The 26,729-nt window shown below is 44.6% G+C and overlaps 3 protein-coding genes and 1 non-coding gene across 10 annotated transcripts in view; 1 reads left to right on the top strand and 3 right to left on the bottom strand.

Moving 5' to 3' along the window:
- Positions 1-1,317: 1,317 nt before the first annotated feature.
- On the bottom strand, positions 1,318-9,015 carry Pp2c1 (protein phosphatase 2C). 4 transcript variants are annotated; one of them, XM_077409970.1, is made up of 6 exons: positions 8,078-9,015; positions 7,295-7,645; positions 6,989-7,209; positions 6,714-6,854; positions 5,038-6,524; positions 1,318-4,821 (listed from the first exon to the last, which is right to left on the bottom strand). In XM_077409970.1, the coding sequence occupies exons 1-6, from the start codon at positions 8,541-8,543 to the stop codon at positions 4,449-4,451; spliced, it is 3,039 nt and encodes a 1,012-aa protein (XP_077266096.1). In that variant the 5' UTR covers positions 8,544-9,015; the 3' UTR covers positions 1,318-4,448. The 4 variants fall into 4 exon arrangements, with proteins under 4 accessions (XP_077266096.1, XP_077266098.1, XP_077266100.1 ...); XM_077409972.1 differs by having other exon boundaries at positions 5,038-6,482; XM_077409974.1 differs by having other exon boundaries at positions 5,038-6,479.
- Positions 9,016-13,956: 4,941 nt separating this feature from the next.
- Positions 13,957-14,029, bottom strand: Trnak-cuu (transfer RNA lysine (anticodon CUU)). Its single transcript has one exon. It is a non-coding gene; the product is annotated as a tRNA-Lys (tRNA).
- A 703-nt stretch (positions 14,030-14,732) lies between these two features.
- LOC143899682 (uncharacterized) lies at positions 14,733-26,712 on the bottom strand. 2 transcript variants are annotated; one of them, XM_077410151.1, is made up of 8 exons: positions 26,601-26,712; positions 26,155-26,528; positions 25,957-26,060; positions 23,703-23,771; positions 22,907-23,333; positions 21,749-22,082; positions 18,020-18,607; positions 14,733-17,210 (listed from the first exon to the last, which is right to left on the bottom strand). In XM_077410151.1, the coding sequence occupies exons 5-8, from the start codon at positions 23,299-23,301 to the stop codon at positions 15,693-15,695; spliced, it is 2,835 nt and encodes a 944-aa protein (XP_077266277.1). In that variant the 5' UTR covers positions 23,302-23,333; positions 23,703-23,771; positions 25,957-26,060; positions 26,155-26,528; positions 26,601-26,712; the 3' UTR covers positions 14,733-15,692. The 2 variants fall into 2 exon arrangements, with proteins under 2 accessions (XP_077266277.1, XP_077266276.1); XM_077410150.1 differs by lacking the exons at positions 25,957-26,060; positions 26,155-26,528; positions 26,601-26,712 and adding an exon at positions 24,805-25,540.
- The window catches only part of LOC143899679 (cytospin-A), a 46,589-nt gene continuing 39,008 nt past the window's right edge, over positions 19,149-26,729 (top strand). The window contains exon 1 of one of the 3 annotated variants that reach the window (XM_077410139.1): positions 19,149-19,645. In XM_077410139.1, the coding sequence (XP_077266265.1) occupies positions 19,472-19,645 (174 nt within the window). In that variant the 5' untranslated portion in view covers positions 19,149-19,471. Of the gene's footprint in view, positions 19,646-25,460; positions 25,598-26,729 lie in introns of those variants that run through there. The other 2 variants (XM_077410145.1, XM_077410142.1) reach the window with 2 other exon arrangements.

The following is a 26,729-nucleotide window of genomic DNA, read 5'->3' as shown; positions in this document are numbered from 1 at the left end:
TACAGAAGTAACGCTCGCGTAAACGTAGTAACTTACGATAATTTACCCGTTTACGCGGAGTAAATTATCGTAAGTTTACTACAAAATCCCGTTTACGCGAAGGAAAATCCCGTTCGTTTATGCGAACAAATTATCGTAAGTTACTACAGAAGTAACGCTCGCGTAAACGTATACATAGTCGGTTCTTATTTCGAGACCGTCTTAAGTAATATCTTAAGATGCTATAATACGGCTCTGTGATTGGTCCATAACATCTTAAGATTGTACTTAAGACGGTCTTAAATAGTTATTTAAGACCGTCTTAAGTTCAATCTTAAGATGTCATGAACCAATCACAGAGCCGTATTAGCATCTCAAGACATTACTTAAGACGATCTTGAAGACTATGAATACCGGAATATGATGAATACCGGCCTGTGATTGGTTAGACTCGTAATCTGAGGAACCAGGTTCGAGTCCACTAGACTCTAGTGACTAGAGACATGGAATGTTTTTCCGAAAGCTGCGCCCCTCCGTGCAAGATTGAGACCCTTGTGCGGAGCAAACTGGGCTCCGTCTTTCGGACAGAGACGGCCGTTGGTCTAATCCAATAGAAATATAATTTATTTAAGGGAATAAAAGAGATATTATTTTGATATTTTGATTTGTGTATCTAAATGAAAATATAGTTTGTTACAGGTTGTGTAATATAAAGCTTCATTGACGATTGTACTATTGAAGTAGGTAAATCGGATGGATCAGATGCAATGAGCTGCAGTGGAAATGGAAAGCTACAAAAAACAAAACAAGAATTTTCATTCGATAAAGTATTTGCTCCCATAAGAACGGCGCGCAAGGAAAGACTCGATGCTCGATCCTCGATCAGATCCCCACCCCCGAGCTTTCTTGCGTTTATATACGCTAATCGTTTAATTAGATATTTGTATCAGCGATCGAGAAGTTTATACCGATAGACGATACTTTTCACTTACCTTCGAATTCTTCCTCTTCCATTGATCGTCACGAAAATTTACTGTCGATTTTAAAATCTCTTTTCTCATCGGTGCTTACACTTATGAATTTTTACATTATAAAACTTAATTAAAATCCTAATAAATCCAATAAAAGCTTTTTACAATTAAATATGTTGGAGATAATTTTAGTTTAAAATTAAGATTCTCGGACTAAATTTTACACAGTATGCATATTCTTTAAAATTTAATCGATATCGAAGCAATAAATAAATATTGCTGAAATTATAACAGAATTTAATAATCCTTCACGATTTATAGGATGGTTCATCGCAAAACAAAATAATCGCAGAAACAGTCGAGAGCGTCAGTTTAATATAATAGGATTTATATATCTCAGTTTATTTAATTAAAATATACAGATTATATATATATAAACGTGATCACACATTTGTTCGAGTTCCTCCGATATTTATTCCCCCCCTCCCCGCAATTATCTTAACCTGAGATAAATCGCTATATAATATTTCTTCTCACTAACAGTTCTTCTCTTCGTCTCTCTTACAGCATTAAACTCTTTATTCTTTATCTCTTAAAAAATACTCGGTTTCATCATATATGTACGATATAACAAATGATAAATCTACAGGCGCGTCGGGTAGATTCGACATTTTCGTTTTAAAATCGCCTCTCCCCCCCCCCCGCAATTTGTTTCAACGCCTTGTTCCTTTCCTGTGTAATCGCTTAAGTTCATCTATACAATATCTCTGTTTATATATAATATATATGTCTATTAACACTGTATATTTACATGCAGCATGAGACCTATGAACATGCACCAAAAAGGGATAAATACTCTTAAAATAAAAATCTTCGCCGTTAGCTAACACGCATATGTCTCTCCCCGCGGTAACTCGGTTCTGCCCCCCCCCCCTCCTCGCAACATGCTTTTACTTTTGAAATTTTACCTCGAAACTTTCATCAGAAATATAAATCCTTTATTTACACGCACACACATACACACGTGTTCGCGAGTGGTAACTATTGTAGGCACGCGTCATCCTGTTCCTCTCTTTCGCTCTCTCCGTCTTTGATAAACAGCCGTCTCGCAGCGTGTACACTGCTTCGCAGTGACAATTTCTCTCCGAGCAGCTTCCCGAACGATATATAGCATATATTATCTGCGCGATCTTATTTACATAGAAAATCGAATCACCTTTTAAAAGCTAATTTAATAAATAGTCGACGTAATATCGATAAATATATACTTATGATTTACATTTTACCCTTCTTAGTAATATACTTCATCAGCGTTTTCATCATTTTCGCTCGCTTTTTTTTCTTTTCTTTAGAAATGTATAAACCCTAAAGTGACTACATTCCGTAAGATACACGTATTCTTTCTCGTTACCGAAATTGCTCTAAAATATTCTTCCTCACAGATTGCAGAGTTGATCACGCAAACAAGAGAGGAAATAAATGTACATTCGTAATATAAGTAAAACTCATCGCATCTCTATTCGTCAGGCAAATATAAAACAAACGCGTTATGCGTAATTTCCGCAACAAGAAAGATGGATATTCCTGAATCCGTCTTCTTTTCCTCTGCACGAGATGCAAAATGGATAGCTCCATGTGAAAGACTGATACAGAAGATTATATACGCTGTATTTTATATTCTGACATTAATATACGTATGTATATTAATGTCAGATATATACATATATCAGATATAAATCTTTCTTACCCCGATGACTTAATCATTATTATTAGATCACTAGTATGATAGTGCACGTTTGTATTTGGAACACAATTGTTGTACAATTGTTCGCACCGACGGAAATTTGAATTTCCTCGATTGTTTCTTTCCTAAGCTGTGTGCCTCGAACATTCCCTCTAGTTATAATCTATACTTTTATAACGCACAATAAACAGTCGTTTGGTGCTTCGTACCGAGTGGTCGTTTATTCGAGACCATGAGCCTGGAATCTTTTCCAGAGGTAGATTTAAATCCTTTTCCTTTTTTTTCCATATATTATTTATCTACGCAACGGTTTTATTATATATATCTATGAATCGATGTACTTCGCAGATAAAGGCTGCCAATTATTCTCATATATTAATTCTTATTGTAATTCTATTTACACGCAATTACAATTGTTCCAACAACCACTCCGTACTTAGCCAAGGCAGATCAGTGTGATTGCATATCCTACGTACTAGAAAATAGTTGAATGCCTTAATCCGTAGATTTATTCTCTAAATACGGTGTGCTTTTTTTGACTTGCGAATTCTTTCCGAGCCGTTATCGAAGACTTTTACGGATGAAGCGGAATCAACGAGGAAGGGAGAAGGGGAAGAAATTATTTTCCAGGAATACACGCACACAGCTACGAGCCCCGCGAAATCGTATTCCATATTCAGCGTTTAATCACCTCATTCGGTCTAAGGTAAAGATTGCAAACAATAGTTATCACTGAGAATGTGCAAGTGTGAGATATGCATACAGACCCATGCCTTTTAATGTGCAACCGTACCTTCTTATTGTCAGGCTACTTTACGCCCATATTATACTTTCATGTTTTTTTTGTCCTACGTGACATTTGCTAATCTACGCGAATATTGGAAAGCATACAAAAGATCGCGAATATTTTCTTTGCATTTTTTATATATTATAAATTTCTCGTGGTAATAATTTACTATATCGTCCTTCAACCATTCTTCTTGTATGCCAATTCGACTCGACTTAAATATAAAAGAACACTTTGAAAATTTGCATTTAATATCTGCCTTTGTAAGAGAAAACGATATAATCTTCCTTTATAAAGCGAAAGCACAGTCTTGTAAATTATACAGAGAATTTCGGATATAACGATACTCTTTCAAGGATGACTAGTTTAATTTCTTTTAGTTTAGTCCAAATGATATCGCAGTACATCCTTTATGAGGAAAAAAAAAAAATTAATGTGATCATGTTTAATAAATAGAATGGGAGAGCGTAGCAATTTATTTCCATGCAAGCAATATTATAAAATGAAATAGATGTATGCACTTTTTATGTATGAACATAAAAGGTCCGTGTAAATAATTCCAATAACAAAATACAATCGGTATATGCAATAAATCAATAGTAATTGTCACAAGCAGATATAAGTATATGTGTAGGTAGTTTGCGATACCAAAATTCAACATATATCAAAATAATCCTGCCTTGCTTAATCGATTTATATCTGATTTTATTCTACTTTCCAAAACAAAAAAAACAATGACTTATCATGCTCAGAGCCCCATTCGTAGTAAACATCTCGAATAAAAAAAATATATGGTCTCAAAGATGAAAGATGGAAAAGTTTTTTTTTTTTTAAGAGAGAGACATAAAATGCACGTAACAATCGCTGTTATATCGTAACTAGATAATTCGCAGACACAGTAAAATTAAGGGTAAGAATGTCATACCCTAAAAAAAAACTCGCAAAACTACAGTCCTTAACTACCACCTCACTTTCCAAGACGTTTGATTCGAGATCGCGTGCTCAGAGATCGAGCACTAGGATTGTACGGTGATTTGACTTTCTTAGCTATGCCAGAAGTGGAACCTGCTGTCGAGGGATTTATGGTCGCGCAAGTACTCACGCTTCCACCGTTACCGTTCGCTTGTTTAAGTTTACTGGCTGACAATGAGGAAGACCTGACTCTACTCGATTGCAGCGATCCACCGTTCGCGGACTGCTTCAACTTGTTCGGTAGAGGCAATCGATTTTGTTTCACTACGCCATACTGATGTACTAATTGCGCAGATATTGTATGTCCGGCGATGTCTACGTTGCGCGAACGTAGTGTTTTCACAGGTGTTGCTGCCATTGTGTCAGACCTAAACAAAATATGAAATAGCAAAGTTTAGTAAAAGTTCATGGAACATGTTTAGACGTTAGTAAAATGCAAACTATATTATTTTAACGATCCATTTAATTTGTTAATCTTCAATATAAGTGATAATATTATTAATATTTATATCATTTCATACGACTTTATTCCAATATGTCACGCGAAAACTATTTCCTGAAAAAGGTAATATAATTAAACCAACCTTAACCATCGCTGCGGTAATGACGTATCCGTAGGACCGATTATCGTTACCGTCCTATTTATAGTTCTTCTACCGTTACAATTAGTCGTTCGATTATTCCTCCCTTGGTCCCAATCCCTTAGGCCAAAACTACCTCTTAGATGTTGCAAACGAGGCGAACTGTTGATGGACGATCTCCTAATGGCTTTAACAGGCGTAGCCTTTTTGCCTAAACTTCTACGTTGGAACGTGTTCGATGATGCAGAGAGCGTCGTTAAACTGGCGCCGTTCAACGACGAGTCTGGTCGTCTATCCGACGTGGGCCAACTTAATCGGGCATTAGCATTCTTCATCGCTTGATTAGCCGGGTCGTTCTCGTCGGTGGGACTGTGCCTTTGGTCCTCGGAACGCGTCCTCCTCTTCGCGCACGGTTCTTGCTGCGCGCAGCTATTCTCGATTCCAGTTGAAACCGATGCTTGCGTGATCGCGCTGTGCTTGCGTTTATTATTTATGCCGCGATCGCTAGTCTTTAACGCACTTTTCGTCGTCTCCTCCACTGTCGTGCTTCCCGCGACAGATGATTTCTTTACCCTGCTATACCGCGATTTCACGCTCGCATAAGTCTTCGAATCCGGACTCGACGTAACGTCAGCGAAAGCATTTTGAGTTTGAGAAGAGTTCAGACTATGTCGTCGCTTCATCGTTCTGACGTCCACCCTCGCGGGAAATAAAGGGTGCTGCTTATGTCTAGATCCGTTCAAAACGCCATTCTTCACCTCGCCGTTGTCGAAACTGTTGCTCTTAACAGGAACAATGCCGCCACTCCGACGTAACCTACTTACGAAAGGAGCGGATTGAAGCGCCTCCTCGTTCGCACCGAGAAACGTACTCTGCCGCGTCACGTTAGATACTCCTGTCTCGGATATGACTTCTTTAGGCTCGGCGAACTTGATTGCCGATTTCGGATTTGATTGGATCAGAGTCTGCGCATCGTCGATTTTCGCTTTCTCGTTTTCATTCTCTTCAGCTACTTGCTTTATCTCGTTCTCAGGATGTTCCGATTTCTCGTGATTGGTTTCATTAGCTTTCTTACTTTCCGCATCTCCGGATTCTTCTGCCATTTGACTGGAGGAGATTTCGGCGACCTGGATACTCTCATCAGCATCAACAGTCCCGATACTCTTGTCTATCGCGGTATTCTCCTGTAATTCCGATAAAGTGTCAATATCGGACAAAGCTGATTTTTCGGGACACGGAACTGTCTCCGGCTGTAACGTCTGATCGACAGCCTCCTCATTTCCGTTCGACGAATCCGGTTGTTTGGGATCAATGTCGAGATCCGTGGAAGCGCTTAGCGGCGGTATTGGCATACACGGCGATATAATTTTTTGATTAACTGCCTCGATGTTTTCAAGCTCTTTCGTCGTAGTTGGCGTGTGCGTTCCGTGATGTATAACACGATCCTTCTTTTGATTAAACAGTACCTTAAACAAAGCCAAATGTGATCCCTAACGCATTAATAGTTTTAATAGTTCTTAGTATTGATAGTTTTTAAATTATCAATAATTTCATCAAATTTTTAATTTGTTACTCAAATTTTTAAGGCTTGAATTTCCCGTTTTAATTTCGTCAATATTTATATACAAATTACTTATGTATATATATTAGACCACAAATTTTACAAAACAAATATTCACCTCACTGCGACATGGTCCCGACGGGTCCAACATTAATGTTACAACACTGGTATTATCTGCTCGTAATCTCGTCGATGACCACCTCTCCAATGCACGATCCACGAGACTTTTCGAAGGATTTATCCACATTTGTGTATCAGCCTGTTATCAAAAAAATTTGTATACCTCACTGTTACATTTAAATTATCAACATATATACACCAGACAACTTGTATACACTTTCACTTTAATATAATAATATGTATAATTAATAACATAAAATAAACATAACTGACCCCATTACCGGTCTGTTGAGAAGCTATCAAATGTTTCTCATTGTGTCTGTCTGTGGCTTGAACAATAGCTACCGCAGCTTGCGGTGATAACATATTCCATAGGCCGTCAGTGCCGAAAATAAGACAACGGTTCGATTTAACGTCAACTGGAATAACCTTCACGTCCGGCTCGGGAGAGACGACAAAAGTGTTCAATTCAGAATTGTAACTCCATAAATCACCTGAAATCAATTTTTGTTTAAATTCTTTCGCACAAACTCAAAACCATCGGATACAAAGGGATACTCGCAAGTGTATAATTCTTACCCAGGGATCTCGCTACTGCAAGGAACGGAATTTCATCCATGTGAGTTGATCTTCGAACCGGACCTTTGTGCCCGATGCGTGGTCTGTTCCACACGACCCTCGGGACACCAGATTTACTGACCACTTTTCCACCCGATTCCTGTATGCGCGTCATCTCCGGCCCGCTCTCCGGCTTGTGATCCTTCGTCAGCGATTTCGCCCTCCATTGGGGATCACCTTCTGCCTGATAGCCCAATATAATAGCGGAATCTCCCACGTGACCTATGTATATCTTGCCCTTCCGGATGAAGGCGATGCTGGCAGTCGTGCCGGCCGTAGACGGCAGTCCGGACGCGGTTCTCGGCCATTTATCTGCTCAGAAAACAATGCCAGTTCAAGGTATACGTTTCACAATACAAAGCGAGCTCTTCGCGATCAAGGCCGACGCGCCCGTTACGCTTTACGCGCGCGCACGAGCGACGGTATCGCCGTGGGAATCGCCGCGATCCGGATTCGCGAGGTGACGGGAAGCCGTCGTTTTTTTTCCCCTCATCGATCCTCGACCTCAAATTTTCAGGTTAGCTCGAAGAATTACATAACCTAAATTCTAACCTAATTAGGCCTAGTCGCGGCGGCGATGGCGACGGTGGTGGGGGAAATTCGCGGGACGACGACAGAAATTGTCGGCCGTCGCCGCGGGGAAACCGTACGCGGGGGACAAAATCGTAAATTTAAAATTCGCGCGAAAGCTAAAAAGATGGTCGCGCGAGCGAGTCGCAGTCGACGCGACGATCGTCTTCGTACCGAGCTCCCGCCACATCGCGTAGTGCGTGTTCATGTATCCGTCCCTGATCGCCCGCAGCACGTCCTCGTCGCGCTCGCTCCAGAAGTTCCTCTGCTTCACGATGAGATCCATGAGGTTCTCCTTGGCGAAGGTCGCGGCCTCCGCGCCGCCGTGGCCGTCGAAGATCCCGAAGAAGGCGTACTCCAGGTCCTTGTCGTCCGATGTCGGCTGGAACGCCACGCAGAACATGTCCTCCATGTATTTGCGACCGCCCTGGTTACAGTGGCCGGTCACCCGCAGATTAACGCCGATACTGAGCGGCATGTCGATGCCGGCGTGAACGACGATCCGTTCAGTAACGACGACGACGACGACGACGACGACGACGACAACGTCGCCGAGGTGCGAAGAACCGTCTGTATATACGGTGCGCTTATTACGCACTCTATCACCGCTACGCACACTCGTCGAACGGAAGCCTCGCATTTACTGGGCAGGTCCATGCACGTCGCGCGCAAGAGAGAGAGATAGCGTTGTGGAGGGTGGTAGAGGAAGGTGGAGGGGGGACGGTGACGTTGCGCGGTCGGCGACGGAGGGCGACGCGGTGGGGATCGGCGCCGGACGAATGGCAGCGAACGACTGAGGCGCGAGAGGGGAGTCCCGTTTCCCCCCTCCTCCAACCGCTCTGCCCTCGACCTCACGCATACATGCACGTGCGCGCGCGCTCTTTCTTCTCTCTCTCTCTCTCTCTCCCCTCTTCCTCTCTCGTTCGTTCTTTCTTCCGCGGCCGCGGCGCGTCCACGATTTCACCGACACGAGCGCGGCCGACGTTCGCCGACGATTCTCGAGAAACGGCCGGAGCGGAAGATTTTGGAATGCACACACACGTTTCCGCTACGCCGTGCGTGTTTTCGAATATGCCGCCCGCGATCGATCGCCCGCGGGTCGCGCCGATCGAACTGAACTTCGACCGCGCGCGTTCCGTCAACGATTTCCCCGCGTTGTCGAAGCGCGACGCGCGGGAGAGGCGGCGGGCAGATACGCGACGAGGACAAGGGCTGGAACTGTGCGCGTACATACGTGTGCGCGCCTCGCTCCGCCGTCGTCGTCGTCGTCGCTCGGAGAAGCCTTGAAAGTCGGCCGCCCCGATACGACGGCGAGCGGAGTCGCGCGATGCGAACCTCAACGCCTTTAAGCCCCGTGTCTCGCGATATAATATTTGTATTTTCGACTTCGCGCTTTCCCCATTACGTCCAATTACTCGGCCGCCACGTGCTACCGCCCCCGCGGGCGGGCTTTCTAATTGGTCGCGGTGAGACTGCAAGTTAGAAATGCGCTTTAGCGCCCGAAGATAGACAAGTAGAGATAAGAGCGCGCGTTTCTGGACTTCGCGAAGTTCGCGGCCGGTTTGATTTCGTTTACGAACGGCGCGGGTAGAGGGATATATTGTTGCGAGCCCCGAATTTTACTTCGGATAGCGCTCGAGTTGTTTGCACGCGCGACGAACGAGGACGCGTTTCGAGAAAGAAGGACAGCGAGATGCTTATCGTACGCTCCCAACGTTTTCGTTGTCCTCGTAAAATAGATAACGACGAAATTTTGAGAAGAAAAAATAACAAACGAGAAGGCACAGTCTTGCGACTTCATCGCGGGAATTTGCTTCGAACAATCGATCTACATAAATCGCAACTAATTTTTGAAGAAGAGAAAGAAAGAAAAATAAATTAGATACGCGCGGTCGCGCATATCGCTCCGAATTGATTTACCCGCGATAATTATTTATCTACCGATTAAGCACGGCTTCCGATCTTTATTTCGAATCACCGTCGAGGCGCGTCGCCCCTCGAAAGAACACTCTCACACTCTCACCTATCGATAAGTTCACTTGTCGCAATTCATTTCTCTTTCTTTTTTTTTTTCCCAATTCGAATTACTTCGGTTTTCGCGCGGCAAGAAGAGAATCGACTTTCGAACGGAGATTTCGCGTAAATTTCGCGTTTTTCGATTATAGGCCGGCGCGAAACTGAAGACCCGTTCCTTTCGTTTACATTTTTTTACTTTTCTTTTTTCCCTTCTATTTGTATAAAAACGTGTCTTTTCGCGGAGACAGCGTGAAGCGCGCGGCCGGTCGAGCCGACTCCTCGAGTCGATCGGGGCGCGAATCACGTATAAGGTTAAGGATTTAAGGCACGCTCGTGTTAACCACGTGCTAAACGTAAGACAGACTATAGGGAGACGGACATTTTGTGAAATTTCCAAAAGGCGACCCACGGCTCGTATTCAAGTAACACGCTACCTTGGTCGTATTGCATGCGCGCGCGCGCGCGCGCGGCTGCGACCAGCCGGCGGCGCGTTCCCCTTTCCCCGCTCACCCCCAAGCCGTGCCGCTCCTCCGGCCGCATCCCCACCGCGGCGGAAACTTTTCCGCGCCCCCTTCGCCCCGCGCGGTTTCCCCGCTGCCACGCTCCCAGTCCCGCGGCGAGCGCACGATATCCCGCCATTCCCGCCATACTCCTCGTCAACGCGCTGGCCCGTCAAACTCCGGAGCTATATTCATGCCGCGCATCTCCGCTCACGCAGTCTCGCCACGTTGCCGCACTTCCTTTCTCCTCGATCTCTCCGTCTCCCTTCCTCACCGCGTCACTCTCTCTCTCTCTCTCTCTTTATCGCTCGCGCTCTCTCGCCGCCGCCGCGCCGCGAGCAAGCAACCTGATTTCTTGTCCAGCTCGGCCGGACGACGCGTTGTCGTCGCGCGAAAGATGACGCACTTGGAAAAATTGTCCAGAGCGCTCGATCCCCGAGCGAATTTTGAAATTCGTTCGGGAATCGTGTTACGTCTACGTTCGCATCGTGTCATGTCCGTTAATCTTTCCCAGAGACGTTTCCAGCGCGATTTAAAATTCGAGTCTCGGGTTTCTCGATACATATCCGCTTTCGGATATTTCACACGGCTTATCCCTCCATCCCTCCCCTTTCTCAACGATCCCTCGCGGTTGTCCAACGCAGGGAAGTTGAAATCTTGAATCTTATTGTTGGCAGCGAAAACGGCGACCCCGTTGGCACGGCGCAAAAGGCCTAAAAACGAGCCGAGAGAGCGATCCGGCGAACCGAAAAGTGCTGAACGTGCCGTCGCCGTCGTTTTGCCGTGGCGCGCGCGCGGCGCGGTTATCTCTCTACGCCGAGCAAGCAAAACACACGGTGTGGGGCACGTGTTTGAACTTGTTCGATCGCCACGACGACGAGCGGCGGACACGGCGCACGGCGGACGACGACGTGGCAACGTCGCATCGCGCCGTTCAAAATAGCTCTCACCAGCTGTGTAGCGACTTTCGCCCGACCCGACGGATTAAAGTCCGCGCGGGAACGCGCGCGATGACTCTCCCAGGGCGCGCGTCGCCGATCCGCCGGGCTTCGGACTTCGATCCTCGACGCTCGACGTTCGCGAGGCAGCGCGAACAAATCGGCCCCCGGGAAGCCCGGTTCCGCACCGTTCGGAAATCGAACGGTGGCCAATTATTCGAGATGCGTCATTGATTGCATCATTCATCATTCCCTCGGTAAACATGGCCGCCGACCGTAACGCAAGCATCACTACGTAAATCAAGCTTGCGAATCGCGGCGGAGATCAGGCGTCAGATTCGCGACGAAATAGAAAATAGCTGGAAAAAGCAGGACGGGAATGATTCCTCGGTCAAGATAAACGTTTCGGAAGTTTCTTCCGGGAGGAATTTAAGATTGTTCCCAATCGCAAATCGATAATTCGCATCAGGTCTGCCCGCGTCCGGCTTCCTGTCGCGGGCGTATCGAACGGCATTGTGTATGTGTGCCGGCGCCATCTGTGTTTTATTGGCTACAATAAAAGGACAGGCCGCTAATGTGTTATTTATTTTCCACAAGCGTGTGTACACACGTTATATCATAAATTCCTAAATTCTGTCAGCATCGCGGCATCGCTCGCACCTTTTTTACAACAGTCGTATTTCTCAACGTTATTCAAGATGGTTCTTGTTGGTAAACGATAAATAAACGCAAATCTCTGTGCCGTATTAGGTTTGTCCGTTTTGCAGATTGTAAACGGACCATATTCCGATTATTTAACTCGATCTCTCATTGGTCGAGCTGTTTCGAAGAGCTCGCGCGTAAGGGCGCGCGAATATGGACGTCGTCGCTCAAAAGAAAAAGACTCGCGGGATCGCGGATGCAATCCGTTATGTAATTCCGCTGAATTCAAACTCTATCGAACGAACGGAAATACCTCCGTCTATTCGTGGCGAACGAAAACGGGACACTCGGCCGCGATGATCGTATTTTATTTCCGCGTTATCGATAATTCACCGAGCTAGAGATCGCCGTATATCAGTTCCGATTTCCGGTCGTTTTTTTCTCAATAGAATATAACGGATGCGATAAAAACGTTCGTGTAACCTTTTACGTGCGCGAATATCGGTCGGCGAGCGAAAATTCTTCAACGCGCCGCAGATTATTCATACTATTCGTTTTCCGCGTGACGTTGCCACGCGCGTCGCGAAGGAGATGCGCGTTTGTGTGCGCTACGCTCGCGCGCGGCCTTCGCGGGGTTTTGTTAGCGTCTTTTTATCGATTGCCCGCGTCAGGTCGGCGCGATTACGCGGACACACACGTGGCATCCGGTACCGCGAGCATTCCTCAGCTATATAGACGAGACCGTGCAGGCGGTGCAGGTTCGTGCTTGTTGAGTCTCGTTGATGCCTCGCCCGGGCCTGTTACGCGTGAGTCACGGGACTGGGTGACGGACTTATATTGGTAGGATTGCTCATTCTCTTGAAATCTCGAGAGAAACGACGGTCGCGCTCTTTCAATTGGCGATTGTGTAGAATAAAGACGACCGTGCCGCTCTTCTACGTGCAGCAAACTATGAACTGTGACTAATGATTTCTTAAACAGAAATGCGAGACTTTTAAAGAAAGGCACGAATTAAGATATCTATAGTCCTATAATAACACATATAAGTATGTTTTTTTTTCCCAGATTTTCTAGTTTTTCGAAATTATTGCATCATTTTATCAGTCATCATTTTGTTATCAGTTTGACGTCGTTTTACGTTTCGCGCGGTTATCTTATATTTTCATATTTTATTTTTACATTTTGTACATACTGTAGATAAGATTTCTTGTCTTTTCGATTTTCTAAAATAATATGCCTTTCGTTTAAAAGCATTCTGGGAATGTCTCGAGAGTGTGCCTTTCGTGACGACAATAACAATTTTATAGTGGCATAACTTTTAATCATACTCTTAAAGCAATAAACAAACAAGACAGTAAAAAACAAATTTATTAACAATAAAAAATTATGTTTAAAAATAGCTGTAAAAAATATTAGTGCCAAGTTAATTTAATTAAACTATTATTATCAATATATAAAGGATAAAAAATCAAATTATAACTAAATTATTGTACTTTTTAAATAGAAATATATTGCGATGTTGATATTAAAAATTTGGAGGAAGGTCCCTCAAGAAGCAGAGTGGCGCAGTGGAAACGTGCTGGGCCCATAACCCAGAGGTCCGTGTGGATCGAAACCACGTTCTGCTAGTGAGGGGTTCTCTTTTACTCTCGACATACAAAAAGTTTATTTATATAACAAAAGTACTTTTGTTTTGAATTATCTACTGGCGACGAAAGTTATTGTTTTGTTTTTATTTATATATTTTTTTGTAAATTTCTTTATACTTATGCGTAACTTATTTTAATTATGTATAATTTTATATAAATTCTTTTCTTTAGATATATTTCATATATATTCTTTTATATTTCTAAAAATTATATTCGGTATTTATTCCTATTCCATTTAATAGTTCTTTTATCGAAGTTTTATAAATATCTAATTTTAATATATCACGAAAAAAATTAAAAAATAAATTCGCCCAACGTGGGGCTCGAACCCACGACCCTGAGATTAAGAGTCTCATGCTCTACCGACTGAGCTAGCCGGGCTACTTGGAATCCCCTATATTTAACACGAGTATTAAGGGGACCCTAAAGTGAAGTAGGCTGAACTTCCTCGACGTCGGTAATAATGTCAACATTTCTAATCCTGTTTTCTATGTCATATATCTATATCTGTCCTTGTCTAACGAGAGACCGCTGTCCTTGTTTCGCGTGCCGCGCCATCTCTCGCTACACGCAATGTCAACCTGAATGTGCTTTTGCACATATAAAAGTTTATTTAAACTAATCTTTTTTTCTAGGCTTTCAATCTTAGATCTAATTGCACGATATTGTTCTTAAATGTTGTCCCTAGGTCATGCCGGTCTAATTTTGTGGATATTTATTGTGGAAATTTTGTACAAAGCAAACATTGTCGTCGCGTATACCAAAAATTAACAAAAATATTAATTTTTTCTCGTTTTCGATATAACGTCGATCACCGTGACCTAGATTTTGATGCGTACTTTAATTCTAGACAAGAATTTTGCATTTCTATAAAGCCAATTAAAAGATTAGTGCTAAGAAAAAAAGCCGGTATTACAAACGGCTTTATTATTAGGATCCCCTTAAAGGTACAGTTAAACAATAACGATCAATACTTTCGTAGCCTTCAACACGACAATATTAAAACAAATCCAAAAAAAGGCATAAATAATTATAAATATAAAAAGGGAGTTGAAATAAAGAAAAAGTGACGAAAGTGAACGGATAATTGTTGCACAAAATAAATCTTTATTAAGACTGATTATACCTTAGTAACAAATAGCTCGTTACAATCCTGACGGTGAATATATTATGTACATACAATCGTTTCTTTTATATTAAAATGAACACAAGAAGTACTTTAACGTCGCACTAGTACGGATCTTTATGGCACGTGAATGTATTTACTGTCGTTATTGACGTATACGCTTTATTACAACGCAATGTACAATGTAATTTTTTTTCGTTACATTTGTAACCGGGATGATCGTTTATTGATGGTCCCTGCCGGCAGTATATGGTTGACCAACCAAAACATCCAATTAACTTAATCATTAATTTATATAAATATAATTATTAATTTTTTATTTTATTTAACACGTAGAAAAAGAGACTGATTAGGGAGATCGAATTATACAATTAGATTTGGACGAGGTTGCCTCTTCTGCACGAATTCTCATTGATATTTCAGATCGCATTTTCATCGCGATTTATAATCTGCTATGATATTCGTAATTATTCTGTGTGCGACAAACAGGTACTAACCATTAATCTAAGCGACCTAACAACCTAATTGTACTTAAGAAGCATTATCTCCCTATATACGATGTTAATCTAATAACATAATTAAATTAATCTAATATTACAAGGACTCCGAAGGGTTTAAGTTTATATATATATGCATTCGCAAAAATAAATATACGTATTTATTAGTTTATAAGCGCTTTTTCACGATATGAACACATTGTATGACAACATTAACAATACCAAATCTATCCTCGCCTACTGCAAAAATAACTTCACTCTCAGAACTCCGTTGATTACCAAAAATCACTCGCATCTGTATACTTTACCGAAATATCATTGTTTAACATTGACGGATAAACCTAAAAAACTATCTCGTCTATCGATAAAACGGGATCTTTGAGTAAATTGACTCTAATTTTTACTTTTATTTGCCGAATGACTAATGTATCGCGAAGAACAATACAAATGCCACAAACAACATCGGGTTCTTTCTCAGCTCGACGTTGCTGGCCGTCGAGCAGCCGGGCGGACATTCCACCTCGACGGTTCGATTCTCATAGAGCAGGTTCCTCATGATCTTCTTGCCCTCGCACGAGTTCTCCACCTTGACGAACTTGATCTTCCGCGTCTCGAGGAACTGCTCCAGGTCCATGCGGCATCGCCACTTGAGGGGGTTGCCGGCGAACTCGACGATGTGCAAATTCGGCATGTCCTGAAAATCGCTCGTAAAGATGCACCGCAGATCGTTGCCCTCGAGATTCAGGTAGACCAGCCTGCGCAGTTGACGGAATGCGCCGGGTGCGACGTAGCGGATCGAGTTACCGCGCAGATCCAGCCGCTCGAGACGTTCTATGTTGAAGCAGTTCGCCTCGATTGACGTCAGCGGGTTACCCCGAACGGTGAGCCGTTCCAGGGAATCCAGACCCTTGAAAGCGCCGGGTGAAATCGTCCTCAGGCCGCAGTTCCTGATGATCAGCTCTTGCAACTTTCGAAAGTTGTAGAGAGCACCGGTCGGGAGAACGGGCAAATGACCCTCGTAGAATTCGATGTAAACAGCGTCGCGTGGCACGTTTTTCAGCATCAGCAGATTACCACCCACGCAACGATACCGCGGTTCCGTGGACTCGGGAATTCGGGCGCAGGAACCCTCGAGCGTCTCGTTGAAGAGGCCGATCGAGGGTGGCTCGGTCGTGGTGGTCCACGGGATAGTCACCACCGTGGTGGGCGGTGTCGCCGGAAATCCGGTGACGTAACAGTCGTCGTTCACGTCGAACAAAGACTCGCGATGGTACGGTATTCCGCGGGAGTCCAGGAAACTGGCCAGCTTGGTGCCGCAGAGGCAACTCCACGGATTGCCCGACACCTTGAGCGAATAGAGATGCGGCATTTTACGCGCCATGTGTTCCACGCCGAGGCAGTTCATGTAGTTCTCGGACACGTCGAGGCTGTACAGTTGCGGCACCACGTCGAACACCTCGTTGGGGATCCGGGAGATGTGATTGCGCGAGAGGTCCAGGTGCCGCAGATTCGTCAGGCCCTCCAACGCCTCGAACGTGACCGTTTTCAGGTGATTGCTGTGCAGCGACAGGTGCTCCAAGTTGTACAGGTCGACGAAGGCGCGATGCTCGATCGTCTCGATGCCGGAGTCGCGTAATTCTAGTCTGGACAACCAGCCGTCGAAGCGGGCGAACGCTCGCGCGGAGATCGTCTTCAGGTTCGAGAGGACGATGCGAATCGCGTGGACCGAGCGAGGTAAAACGTCCAGTTCGTCCATCGAAGTGATGCCGCTGCAGGTGTAAACCTGTCGCGACATTTGGGTTCTGTCTCGCACGCAAGTACCCGTGCGAGGCGGCGGTCTCTCCGTGGGAGTTTCGACGATCGGCTTTATCACGGTGATGTTTCTCTGGCTCAGAGTGTCGTCGAAAGTGGTCCAATACACGTGGCCGGTCACCGAGGTCTAAAAAAATGAGAATAGATGTAGTACACAGTATTTTATTAACTGTTAATATTAATTTAATATAATATTAATTCGGTTTTAACATTTTTTTTTATTAAGCGGTATCCATAATTAATGTAAAGAATCTAAGCCGATTTTTAGTACTTTTCGAAAAAAAATCTAAATTTGAGAAAGTTATAGCTTGCTAAAGTTTTTTTGATGACGGCAACTTCAAAAGGTATGACGTCACAACAAACATACTATATTTTCTTCAATTTTGAAGATATTGCAAAAATTCAAAAAGTTTACAAAGAAAGTATGAAGCCATGATATCTATCAGACCGCTTAATAAAAAAAATTTATGTTAAAACCGAATTGTTAGTTATATAATTAATATTATTAGGGTCAATATATATATATATATATATATATATATATATATATAGTAATATTAACCCTTTAATGCACAATTTTTTGTAACATTCCGAGTATTTTTCTGACAAATAATGACTGCTTAAAGAATAAAAAAAAAAATACTTAAGAAAAATCTTTACTAATTTGAACTTTCCCAAGAGAAGAAGGTTAAAAGAGTCTTCCGGTCTAAAAGGACCAGAAGGGTCAGTAAAGACCCTTTACAGATGTGTAAAAACCGCACGTTTTCAGTTCGAACTTCATAAGGGAGAACATCGAACTTATAGTTCTAAGAATTAGAAAAGAATAAAAAGTTAAACGAAAATAAAAGTTAGAAAAAGTAAGTTAAATCGATTAAAGTTAATATTGGTAGAAATTAATGGAAATTAGATTTTTTTTTCTCGAGTGCCGCCACTCACATCCGGGTGCTGCCACACGTCGATCGGCTCGACAACCTCGTTCTCCTCGTAGCAGCGACCGGTGATCTCGAATCCCACGTTGCGGTCGGTCAGGTATCTCTGCAGATTCCTGCGGCAGTCGCAGGACAAAGGGTTACCGACAATCTCGAGGCGCTCGAGGTGGCGCAGGTGCGCCAGCTCCTCCAACGGCAGGCAACGCAGCCGATTGTGCCGCACGTCCAGATGGCGCAGGCTGCCGGCGAGCGGGCTCAGCGCGCCGGGCTCGACGCGCTCGACGCCGTTGCGCTCGAGCACCAATTGGCGGAGCGCGACGAGATCGCCGAACCAATGGGCGGCGACCGCGGGCAGCCGGTTGCCGACGAGCGCGAGCCGTTGCAGCTGATGCAGACCGGCGAACGCGCCCGGCTCGATCGTGCCGATCGCGCAATCGTGCAATTCCAAGCTGCGCAGGCTGTTGCCGAAGCGGAAGAACGCGTACGCGGGCAGCCGGTCGATCCGCAGCCCCGTGATCTGGATCCACGTCGTCCTGTCCGGCAGGCGGTCCAGCGACGTCAGCGCGCTCGTCTGGAAGCGGTTGCCGGGACGTTCCTGCGCGAAGAGAGAAAGATACGAGCGAGCGAGATTAGATAATCCGGGATCGCGCGATCGTGATTGCAATCGCGATCGCGACAAAGGTGAGCGTGCTCGCTCGTGCCGATATGCGCTGATCGCACCGGTTACGTCTACCAGTTCGTGTTATTTTATTGCCAAATTCCGTTTTGTGACGCTATACACGATCTTCAGTCGCTACATCGGCGACAGCCGGAATATCGGGACTCCGGAGTTTCGCTCTCGCGAATTTTCCGGAGCAGATTGGTGTCATTGGTGAACGGCTATCGACAACGACTGTGCGGAGTTGCGGAGCTCTAATCGCGATCGTCATAACGGCGATAGCGGACGGTAACCTTTGCCTCCTACGTGACTCGTATCGGCCGCGGCGCGTCGATTGCGCAGCGAGCGCGCGATTTTTCGTTCAATCCCACGGCCCACGGCGAGAGCCAATCGGGGCAACAGCCCCGGGAGTCACGTGACTGACGTGACCCGGCTTGCGCGAGCTCGAGTGTCGGCCGGTGTCCGTTCGCGAGTGTCGCGTCGCGTTCCGTCCCGAGGACGATCGTTCTCCGGGTTTCTACACCCGGCGCGGATCGGACGCGCGTCGCGTCGGCCAGAGACCGTCGCTCGTCGCTCGAGGATCGCGTGCGGGCCGGTAACCGCCTCCCCCCCCCCCCGGGGAACCGGCAAGGCCGGAAGGGGAAGTCGGGCGACCGCGAACAATCGCGTCGCGCGGATCACGTGACTCACGCGCGTCCGTCCGCCATATGTCGCGCGCGGTTTTCGCCGGAGCAGCGGACCCGAGTGCGCGACGTGCGCGTCGCCCGAGTGTGCGGACGTTCCTCCGCTCGCGTCGTTCGCATGTTTTCGCGCGTGGTTTTCGGCGCCCGCGAGGCGAGGCCGCGCGTCGCCGCTGGAGCCGGAGCCCGGAAGGAGCCGTCGAAGGGGGACAACGACGCCCGAGGGGATGCCGGACGACAAGCGAGGGTGGTCCGCGGTGCTACCGAGCACGCCGCTCCGTCCACCGATAATAGGGTGAGAGTTTGTTTGTTTACTGAATATAATTTCCCTAACACACACACACACACACACACAACGGCAATTTTGACTCACAAATAGTGAAGAGCAGCAAAAAAGCGAATTAAAAAAATTAAATCAATTTTAAAAGTAACAATTTTTTAAATCAAATTATTTTTAAAAATTGTTTAGTACGTAGCGAGAAGTTGTATAAAATTGTATCCATTGTTTCTTTCGAAGCAAGCGTGAGATTTTCTGCGGTATTGCTGCATCGAGCGGAAATTTCTATTGTGTGTTTTTTTTTTATAAAGTTTAATGCTGAAACAATCAGTTAATCATGTTCGCTTGATATAAAACAATTTAAATACACATGGCTGGCGAACAAGCAAGGTCTGTGTGCTAAAAATATTATATTATAAATTCAAAACATATATATAAACGTTTCGGCCCTAAATATAGCCTTCAGTGTAATAAACAATTATCGTTTAACGAAAATTAAATAATTAACGGAAATACTGAAGTCCTACATCGATATATAGATAAAAAAAATTCACAGAAATTATAAACTATTCACATAACTCGCCGCATACAAAAGACTCGCTTACGTCCCTTTATTCGTGTATGTACATGCGGCGAGTTATGTAAATAGTTTATTACCCTTGCTTGTTCGCCAGCTCTGTTTATTTATATTGTTTTAATGCTTAAACTATTTTTGGAAATTGCCAAGTTTGCGATCATAACGATGTTTGGGATTTTTTTAAATGGCAGTTTGCAAATCGATCGAAATGATCGAAGAGAATAATTCTTGCTGTGATTGGTACTTATTTATTATACGGCCACCATTTCTAAAATAAATAAATATATATACTATATACATATATATAACGGTAAATTTTATTCGAGCTTTACTTCTAAAATAAATAAATATATACAACAGTAAATTTAATTACTTCAAAAAAGTGTAAGTAGGTTAATAATCGCTGTACTTTCAAGTAGAAAAAAAAAATGAAAGTGGCGCTCGTATAATGAATAAGTATTCTAATTATACATATATGATGTGTAAAGCCTATAAGATTATATAAAGGATCTAAACTTGCTTAAAAGGATTTAAATTGATTTGATGTGAAAGCCCGATTTTTCACGCTACGAAAGACTTCAATCACTTCTAATGAAATGCCACCGATTTACACCCATTTATGGCATCTCGCATTGATGGTCGTATCAAATTAAATAATTATTTGCGCGCTTGGCTTTCCTTCGCGTGCGTATAACGCTTGGAATTAAGAGCGCCGAGACTAACGACATTACACGGTCGTTAGACCGCGCAATTACATCCTTAATTAGCTATCACGCGCAAACGTTGGCATTAAATTTCGACTTTCGCCCGTGATAGGCGCGCGATAAGGCCGGGCTGCTTTTTAGGCGATAGAAATCACAGAGCGCGGTGAGACACATTGTGCGATGATGTTATCGGATACGTAATTATAATCGAGGCGTTTCTGCTTCATCCCGCGATCCCGCGGTGCGACTCCCCGAAACGCGATACTTGGAAAAACAACGCAGCTCGACTCGAGCCGTATTGCCTTACTTGCCGGTATATCGGTGCTCGATATGCGGCTGCAGCTCATTCCGGATCGCGCGAGACGGACGATATACAGGTAACCCTCGAATAACACGGTACTTGAATTGCACGGAGGCTCGAGTAGCAAGGTAAAAAATTGTGATGACTCTACTTTTTGAAAGTTTTTTTTTCCTTTTTTTTTTTAATAATCCCTTGGAATTAAATGTGCAATTTTATACGGATCTGGAGTTTTAAATTGCATTCTTTTCAATACGTAACTAATAAATCGTGTTACTCGAGGGTTACCTATATATATTCAGGAAGCTCGCGATATTTTTCTGACAATTTGTCTTCACAAAGATCTGAAATTTCTGATTCAATTCGAATTGACCTGAAACGTTAATCTTTTCATTGCTGTTGGCGCCTGTGGGCTAAAAATTCCCGCAACGAAAGGATTAAAACAAAAACTGACTTATACATACGCAAAAAGAAGAGCGCTCAAAAGCGTATAAATAGGATAAAACGTTTGAGCTGTGTTATATCATAAACAATCGAGTTACCTGGAGATTTCCTATCGGCTCGATGGTTATCGTCGGAGGAGGAAGCGGGATTTCGATCTGCGTCATGCACTGCGGATTACGGTACGCGGTGCAGATTCTCGGTCGAAATCTGCACTCTATCTCCTGAATGATCGATCTTTCGCGGAAGAACCTCTCCATTCTCAGCCGGCAGTCGCACAGCCACGGGTTGCCGTCGATGCGCACGGTCCTGAGCGCGGTCAGATGCGACAGCTCCTCCACCGACAGACAATCGAGGTCATTGTCGCGCAAGTCCAGGGTCTCCAGTCGCGGTAACGTGCGAAAAACGTCGGGCTCGACGTGCACCAGGCCGCATCTGGAAGGAGAAACGCCGTGCGTGCTTTATCTTACTGTGTGCGTGAACACAAGCGCGTATTACTCCGCGCAACTCTCGCGATCTCGTAATTCTAGAACTGGGAGGAGAAGGCGCAAAAATTCCGAAACTCACGAGGGATCTTGTCATCTCGCGAACTAGACAATTTTCGTTCTTAGTAGCGGCTGGGGACGTCAAAGATTCTAATAATTATAAGAATTTTAATAATTAACGTCTCGGGACAATTGAGGTCAGAAATATTGTTTCAGTGAAATTTATGGCTCTTCGGATTTCGAGATATTTTTGACGTTTGAAGCGAACTCACTGAACGATCTCTGCAAATCGCGGAATTCCGAATGATCAGTTTAGAATATCTGATATTCGGACATCGAATGACGTCACCGTCGTAATGGTGTAATGAATAACTGGGTCATCGACATTACCGAATGTATAACTGACGCTTTATATAAGCTGCTGCACGCGTGGCCTCGATCTTATCGGTGTACTCGAATTTCATGAATAGGTATATGCGATGCAGGACAATATCGTCGATGACATTTTGCATTGAATCACGAGAGTGGCGTCGATTGCCACGGGTAAAATAAAACGAAAAGGTGATAGTAATAAAATTATTAATTTCTAAATCGCAATTATTTTATAAAAATGGCGCACTTTCCGCAGAATTAGCATTGAAAAAAGCTACAGCTTCTTGCATTTCCGAATTCCGTCACATTCTTTTGATATTTTTCATTCGAGCAGCGTTTTCTCGCCATATGCTCTTTCCGTAATCTTGCCAAGCTCAATTAGATCGTGCGAAAAAATGATACCTGTCCAGGACCAGTCGTCTGAGATTCGGCAGGTGACGCAGCCACGCGGACCTCACCGCGTGGATCCTCGTGCCGTGGAATATCAGCCAATCGAGCCGGTGCAGGCCGCGAAACGCCGCGGGTTCGATCAGGTTTACGTGGCAATTGTAGAAGGACAGGCGACGTAGATTCGGGAATCGGCGGAACGCGTCGTCGGGGATCGCGTGGAAGCGCGACACCGAGAACTCGATCCACTCGGTCTCGCCGGGCAGCTCGTTGAGGTCGTTCAGGTCGCCGTGGATGCACGCGTAGGCGATCGACCGATCGTTGTCGGCGATCGGCGCTAAGCTGCATTTGCCGTGCGCTCGGCCAATTAGGCCGACCAACGCCCAAAGCAGCAATATCGAATTGACCATCCTTCTTTGCGGTCGCGGTGCCAGTGGGTCACCTGCGGAAGAGGGAACGGTCTTTAACGTGATGTATATTGACGGTTTACTCTCACAATCATATATTCAAATCGGTGTACGCGACATAAAATTAATATGTTACATAAAATGTCAATCAGTGTATATAAACCAAATATAGTATATGACGCGAGTGTGCGTGAATGTAACATGTAACTCGCCATGCTTTGGAAACTTTCAAAATTAATACTTTTATTACGGATTATTTAATGATATCAGAAAACTGTATAATTGCCCTTTTAACTTATTATTATATTATTTAGCAATTGGTACACAGAAATACTCATTGTCAGTATTCAAAGCGAGATATGAATGCTTTCATGATATTGGAAATGTAGTAAACATCCCTCTACCTGGAAACTCGTACTGGTAATGCGCAATCTCTCCCGCTCACTTTGTGGCTCGTCGAAATCGTTTCAGCCCTGGAAACGTGCGAAACAGATTAATATCTTGACATTTAAATGCGCCGAAGAATAGCAACGGATCGCGTGAAATAATTCGAGCGGCATAAATCATCGTGTACGGGTTTTATTTACATTTACGTATTGCGCCAGTTATAATAAGTTTCGCGATGATCTCACGGTCAGAGAATAAATGCGGACCTAAAGTGTTGATGCACGTTAAGTGCACCGTGGTTAATGCCAAAATTTTCGTTTCGCCGCGGAGTTTTCGCGTTGCGTTTGACGCAACGCTCAATGTCATTACAAAGTAATCCGGACTTTACGGTACCCATTGTCGAAGATATTTTATCCAACGTGCGCTTTACGTAACGTCATTTGCACGGAGCAAACTGAAAGAGTCAAATAGATTTTTTTTGTATATCTAATGGGCTTAGTCTGCATAGCAGATGCGATCTCGTATGCATGACCATAATAAAGAAAATCAAGGTCGCGTTATTCAGTTTGCTTTTCAACAGACTCACGCGCTCAATGCGAAATCAGCCCCGCACGAATCCGTCTTCCGATCTTAACACATTCGTTATTATCATTTAGCAGTTGAGTAAAGATTACGAAATGGCATTTTGAAATCGCAATACGTAACTGTAATAATAAACGCACATCGGGAAAAGAAACTGATCTACGTTAGATGAGCCTGTATGAGATACTAAATCCAAATGTTTCTTTTTCCGTAAGAGATAACTGAGTTTTTTTTTTAGAAGATATCCTCGGCACACTCTGTTAAATTCGCGCAGTGTCAAATTATATTTTATTTAACTCGGTCTTGACCATTTAGGTCGCCACTGCTTCCACTCAACCAATTTAGTTAAAACGACATATTAATTTAGCTAAACCAATGAAGTTAAAATAACACTGTTTTGTTAAAATAATAAATTTCGACACAGATGGCGGTTGAGATATTTAAAATTTTATCCTTCAATATTTAACAGCGATAATCGTGACAGAATTATCCAAAACGTCGATACACGGATCCATATCTCTTCTCGCATTAACTCACCGTGAACGAGCGAACACTGCGTAAACAATGTCGCGAACTATGCCCGACCTCCTCGCTCGACGACAGGCACTGCGACGCGTCGCGCGGCACTGACGCTCGCATCTGTCAAAAAAGCGGAAGAACCTCGGCGATGATCTCGGTCGTGCCGCCGCCACCCACGGGCTATACCTCCGTTTCTGCCAAGACGAGACGTTGATTTTCCGCGTCGAGACGAGATCCCCACCGCGGCCGCCGGTCAGTCGATCAGTCGGAGCGGCGCGCGCTCGCGCTCCTTTAATGGCACTTATATTTTTCCGATCGCGCGGCTAGTGCGGCTACCATCTCGAGCGACGTCTCGCTCGCATTTTTCAGCAACGACCTCGCGGAAGTTTCCGATATCGCGGAGCGCGACCTCATCCGATCGCGATGGAACGAAAATTAATTTCGCAGCGAAGAGAAAAAATTCCGCGTGCGTGAAGACTATACGTTTTTAATTCGGCCGGCTTTTAATTGCGCGAAGAAAATTAACGCTTCAACTAGACGTTTTTGCAATTGGCGCGGAAAACGTTTTAGCGGTGCATCGGCGATGCGATTTGTATATATTCTCTCGCAAAAAGCACGAAGAGCTTTCTACATGACGCACGTTATACGTGTCGAAATCGATATAGGAGGTGCGGCGCGAGCATGCGAGGAGAGAGAAAAAGATAAATGCATCCGGAAATGATGTGTGCTCCGTGTCCGGCAGATCGCAATCGGCGTGTCGCGTCGAAACGACTGAGCTCGCGAATCGGCCGTTTCCTCATTATATAAGCTCGTAAGGCCCAAGGTCGCCCTTGTTCCCTGCGCCGGTAATGCACACCGATTCCTGCCTGCTGCAACGACCTATCTTTAGCACGGCGCGCTCTAGTTTGGCTTGTAATAAAACTAGACGCGTAATACAGGGTGACGCGTAATACGCGACGCGAACGAGTGGAGGGGGGGTTGGCTGACAGTGAATTTTTGTTCGCGACATTCGATGGGAAAGAGGGGGTGTGTGAAGATACCACGTTCGCGCGTGAATCCTTGTCTGTATACATCCGTAAGACTTATATTAAAAAGTACTTTATTTAAGTAGATCACTTCTAATGAAATTATACGTTCTAATTAATGTGCGCATTCCAAAGAGAATTATACCTTTGTTGACAATGAGTCATCCACGATCATTGTAAATTGATCGTGTTGGTTGCGAAGAACCTCGGAGAAGTCACAATTCTGAAGGCTACGGATGTAATATCGTTCTGGAAAATAATTTAATAGAAAAATTCTACGATGTGAAAAAACGAACGTTAGGATCGAATCTTACAATTAGTATTTATAGTATTAGGTCAATACCTAAATTGAACGATGCGAGTAAAGCGTTACTGTCACGATGAAAAAAATTGACAAATTTTTTTCCCCACGATTCGTCAGCTCGAGTCTCACGATCGAACTCCGTCCGCACCCCTTCGTGCCCTTGTTTCACCCCGCGTGAAAACGCCCGCGCCCCTTCGTGACCCACCCTGTACTCGCGTTTATTCCTATGGCACCGCGTGATCGGTCCACACCTGCGTCGAGCCGCTACTACGCCCCGCGAAAATGGTAACGCTCTTCGGGCCGCCAAGGTCTCTCGCGACGCGCCGATGACGATGTCGAGGCCCTCCTCGTCTCCCTCGGTCGAGCTTCTTCTCTTCCTCTTCTTCTTCCTTGCGCCTCTGTCTCGGTCCCTCCTACAGCGACTGCATTTATACGACGACGCACGTACGCGGTGCACACGCTATATAGCGTGACGAAACGCGTACCGTTTCAAAACGCTCCGCTTGTTGTCTCCCTTCGTCTGTATGGTGTCTTCTGCCCCGTCCTCTTCCGCGTGCGTCACGTCGATTTCTAATTTTTTGCGCGAATCGCCGATTCCGGTCATCTCAAGTATA

This window comes from Temnothorax americanus, unplaced genomic scaffold (assembly GCF_048541705.1).
Source record: "Temnothorax americanus isolate GAGA-0224 unplaced genomic scaffold, ASM4854170v1 Scaffold28, whole genome shotgun sequence".
Taxonomy (NCBI): Eukaryota; Metazoa; Arthropoda; class Insecta; order Hymenoptera; family Formicidae; genus Temnothorax; species Temnothorax americanus.
The sequence above is the reverse complement of the archived record's forward strand: the minus strand, read 5'-3'. Positions and strand labels throughout refer to the sequence as shown.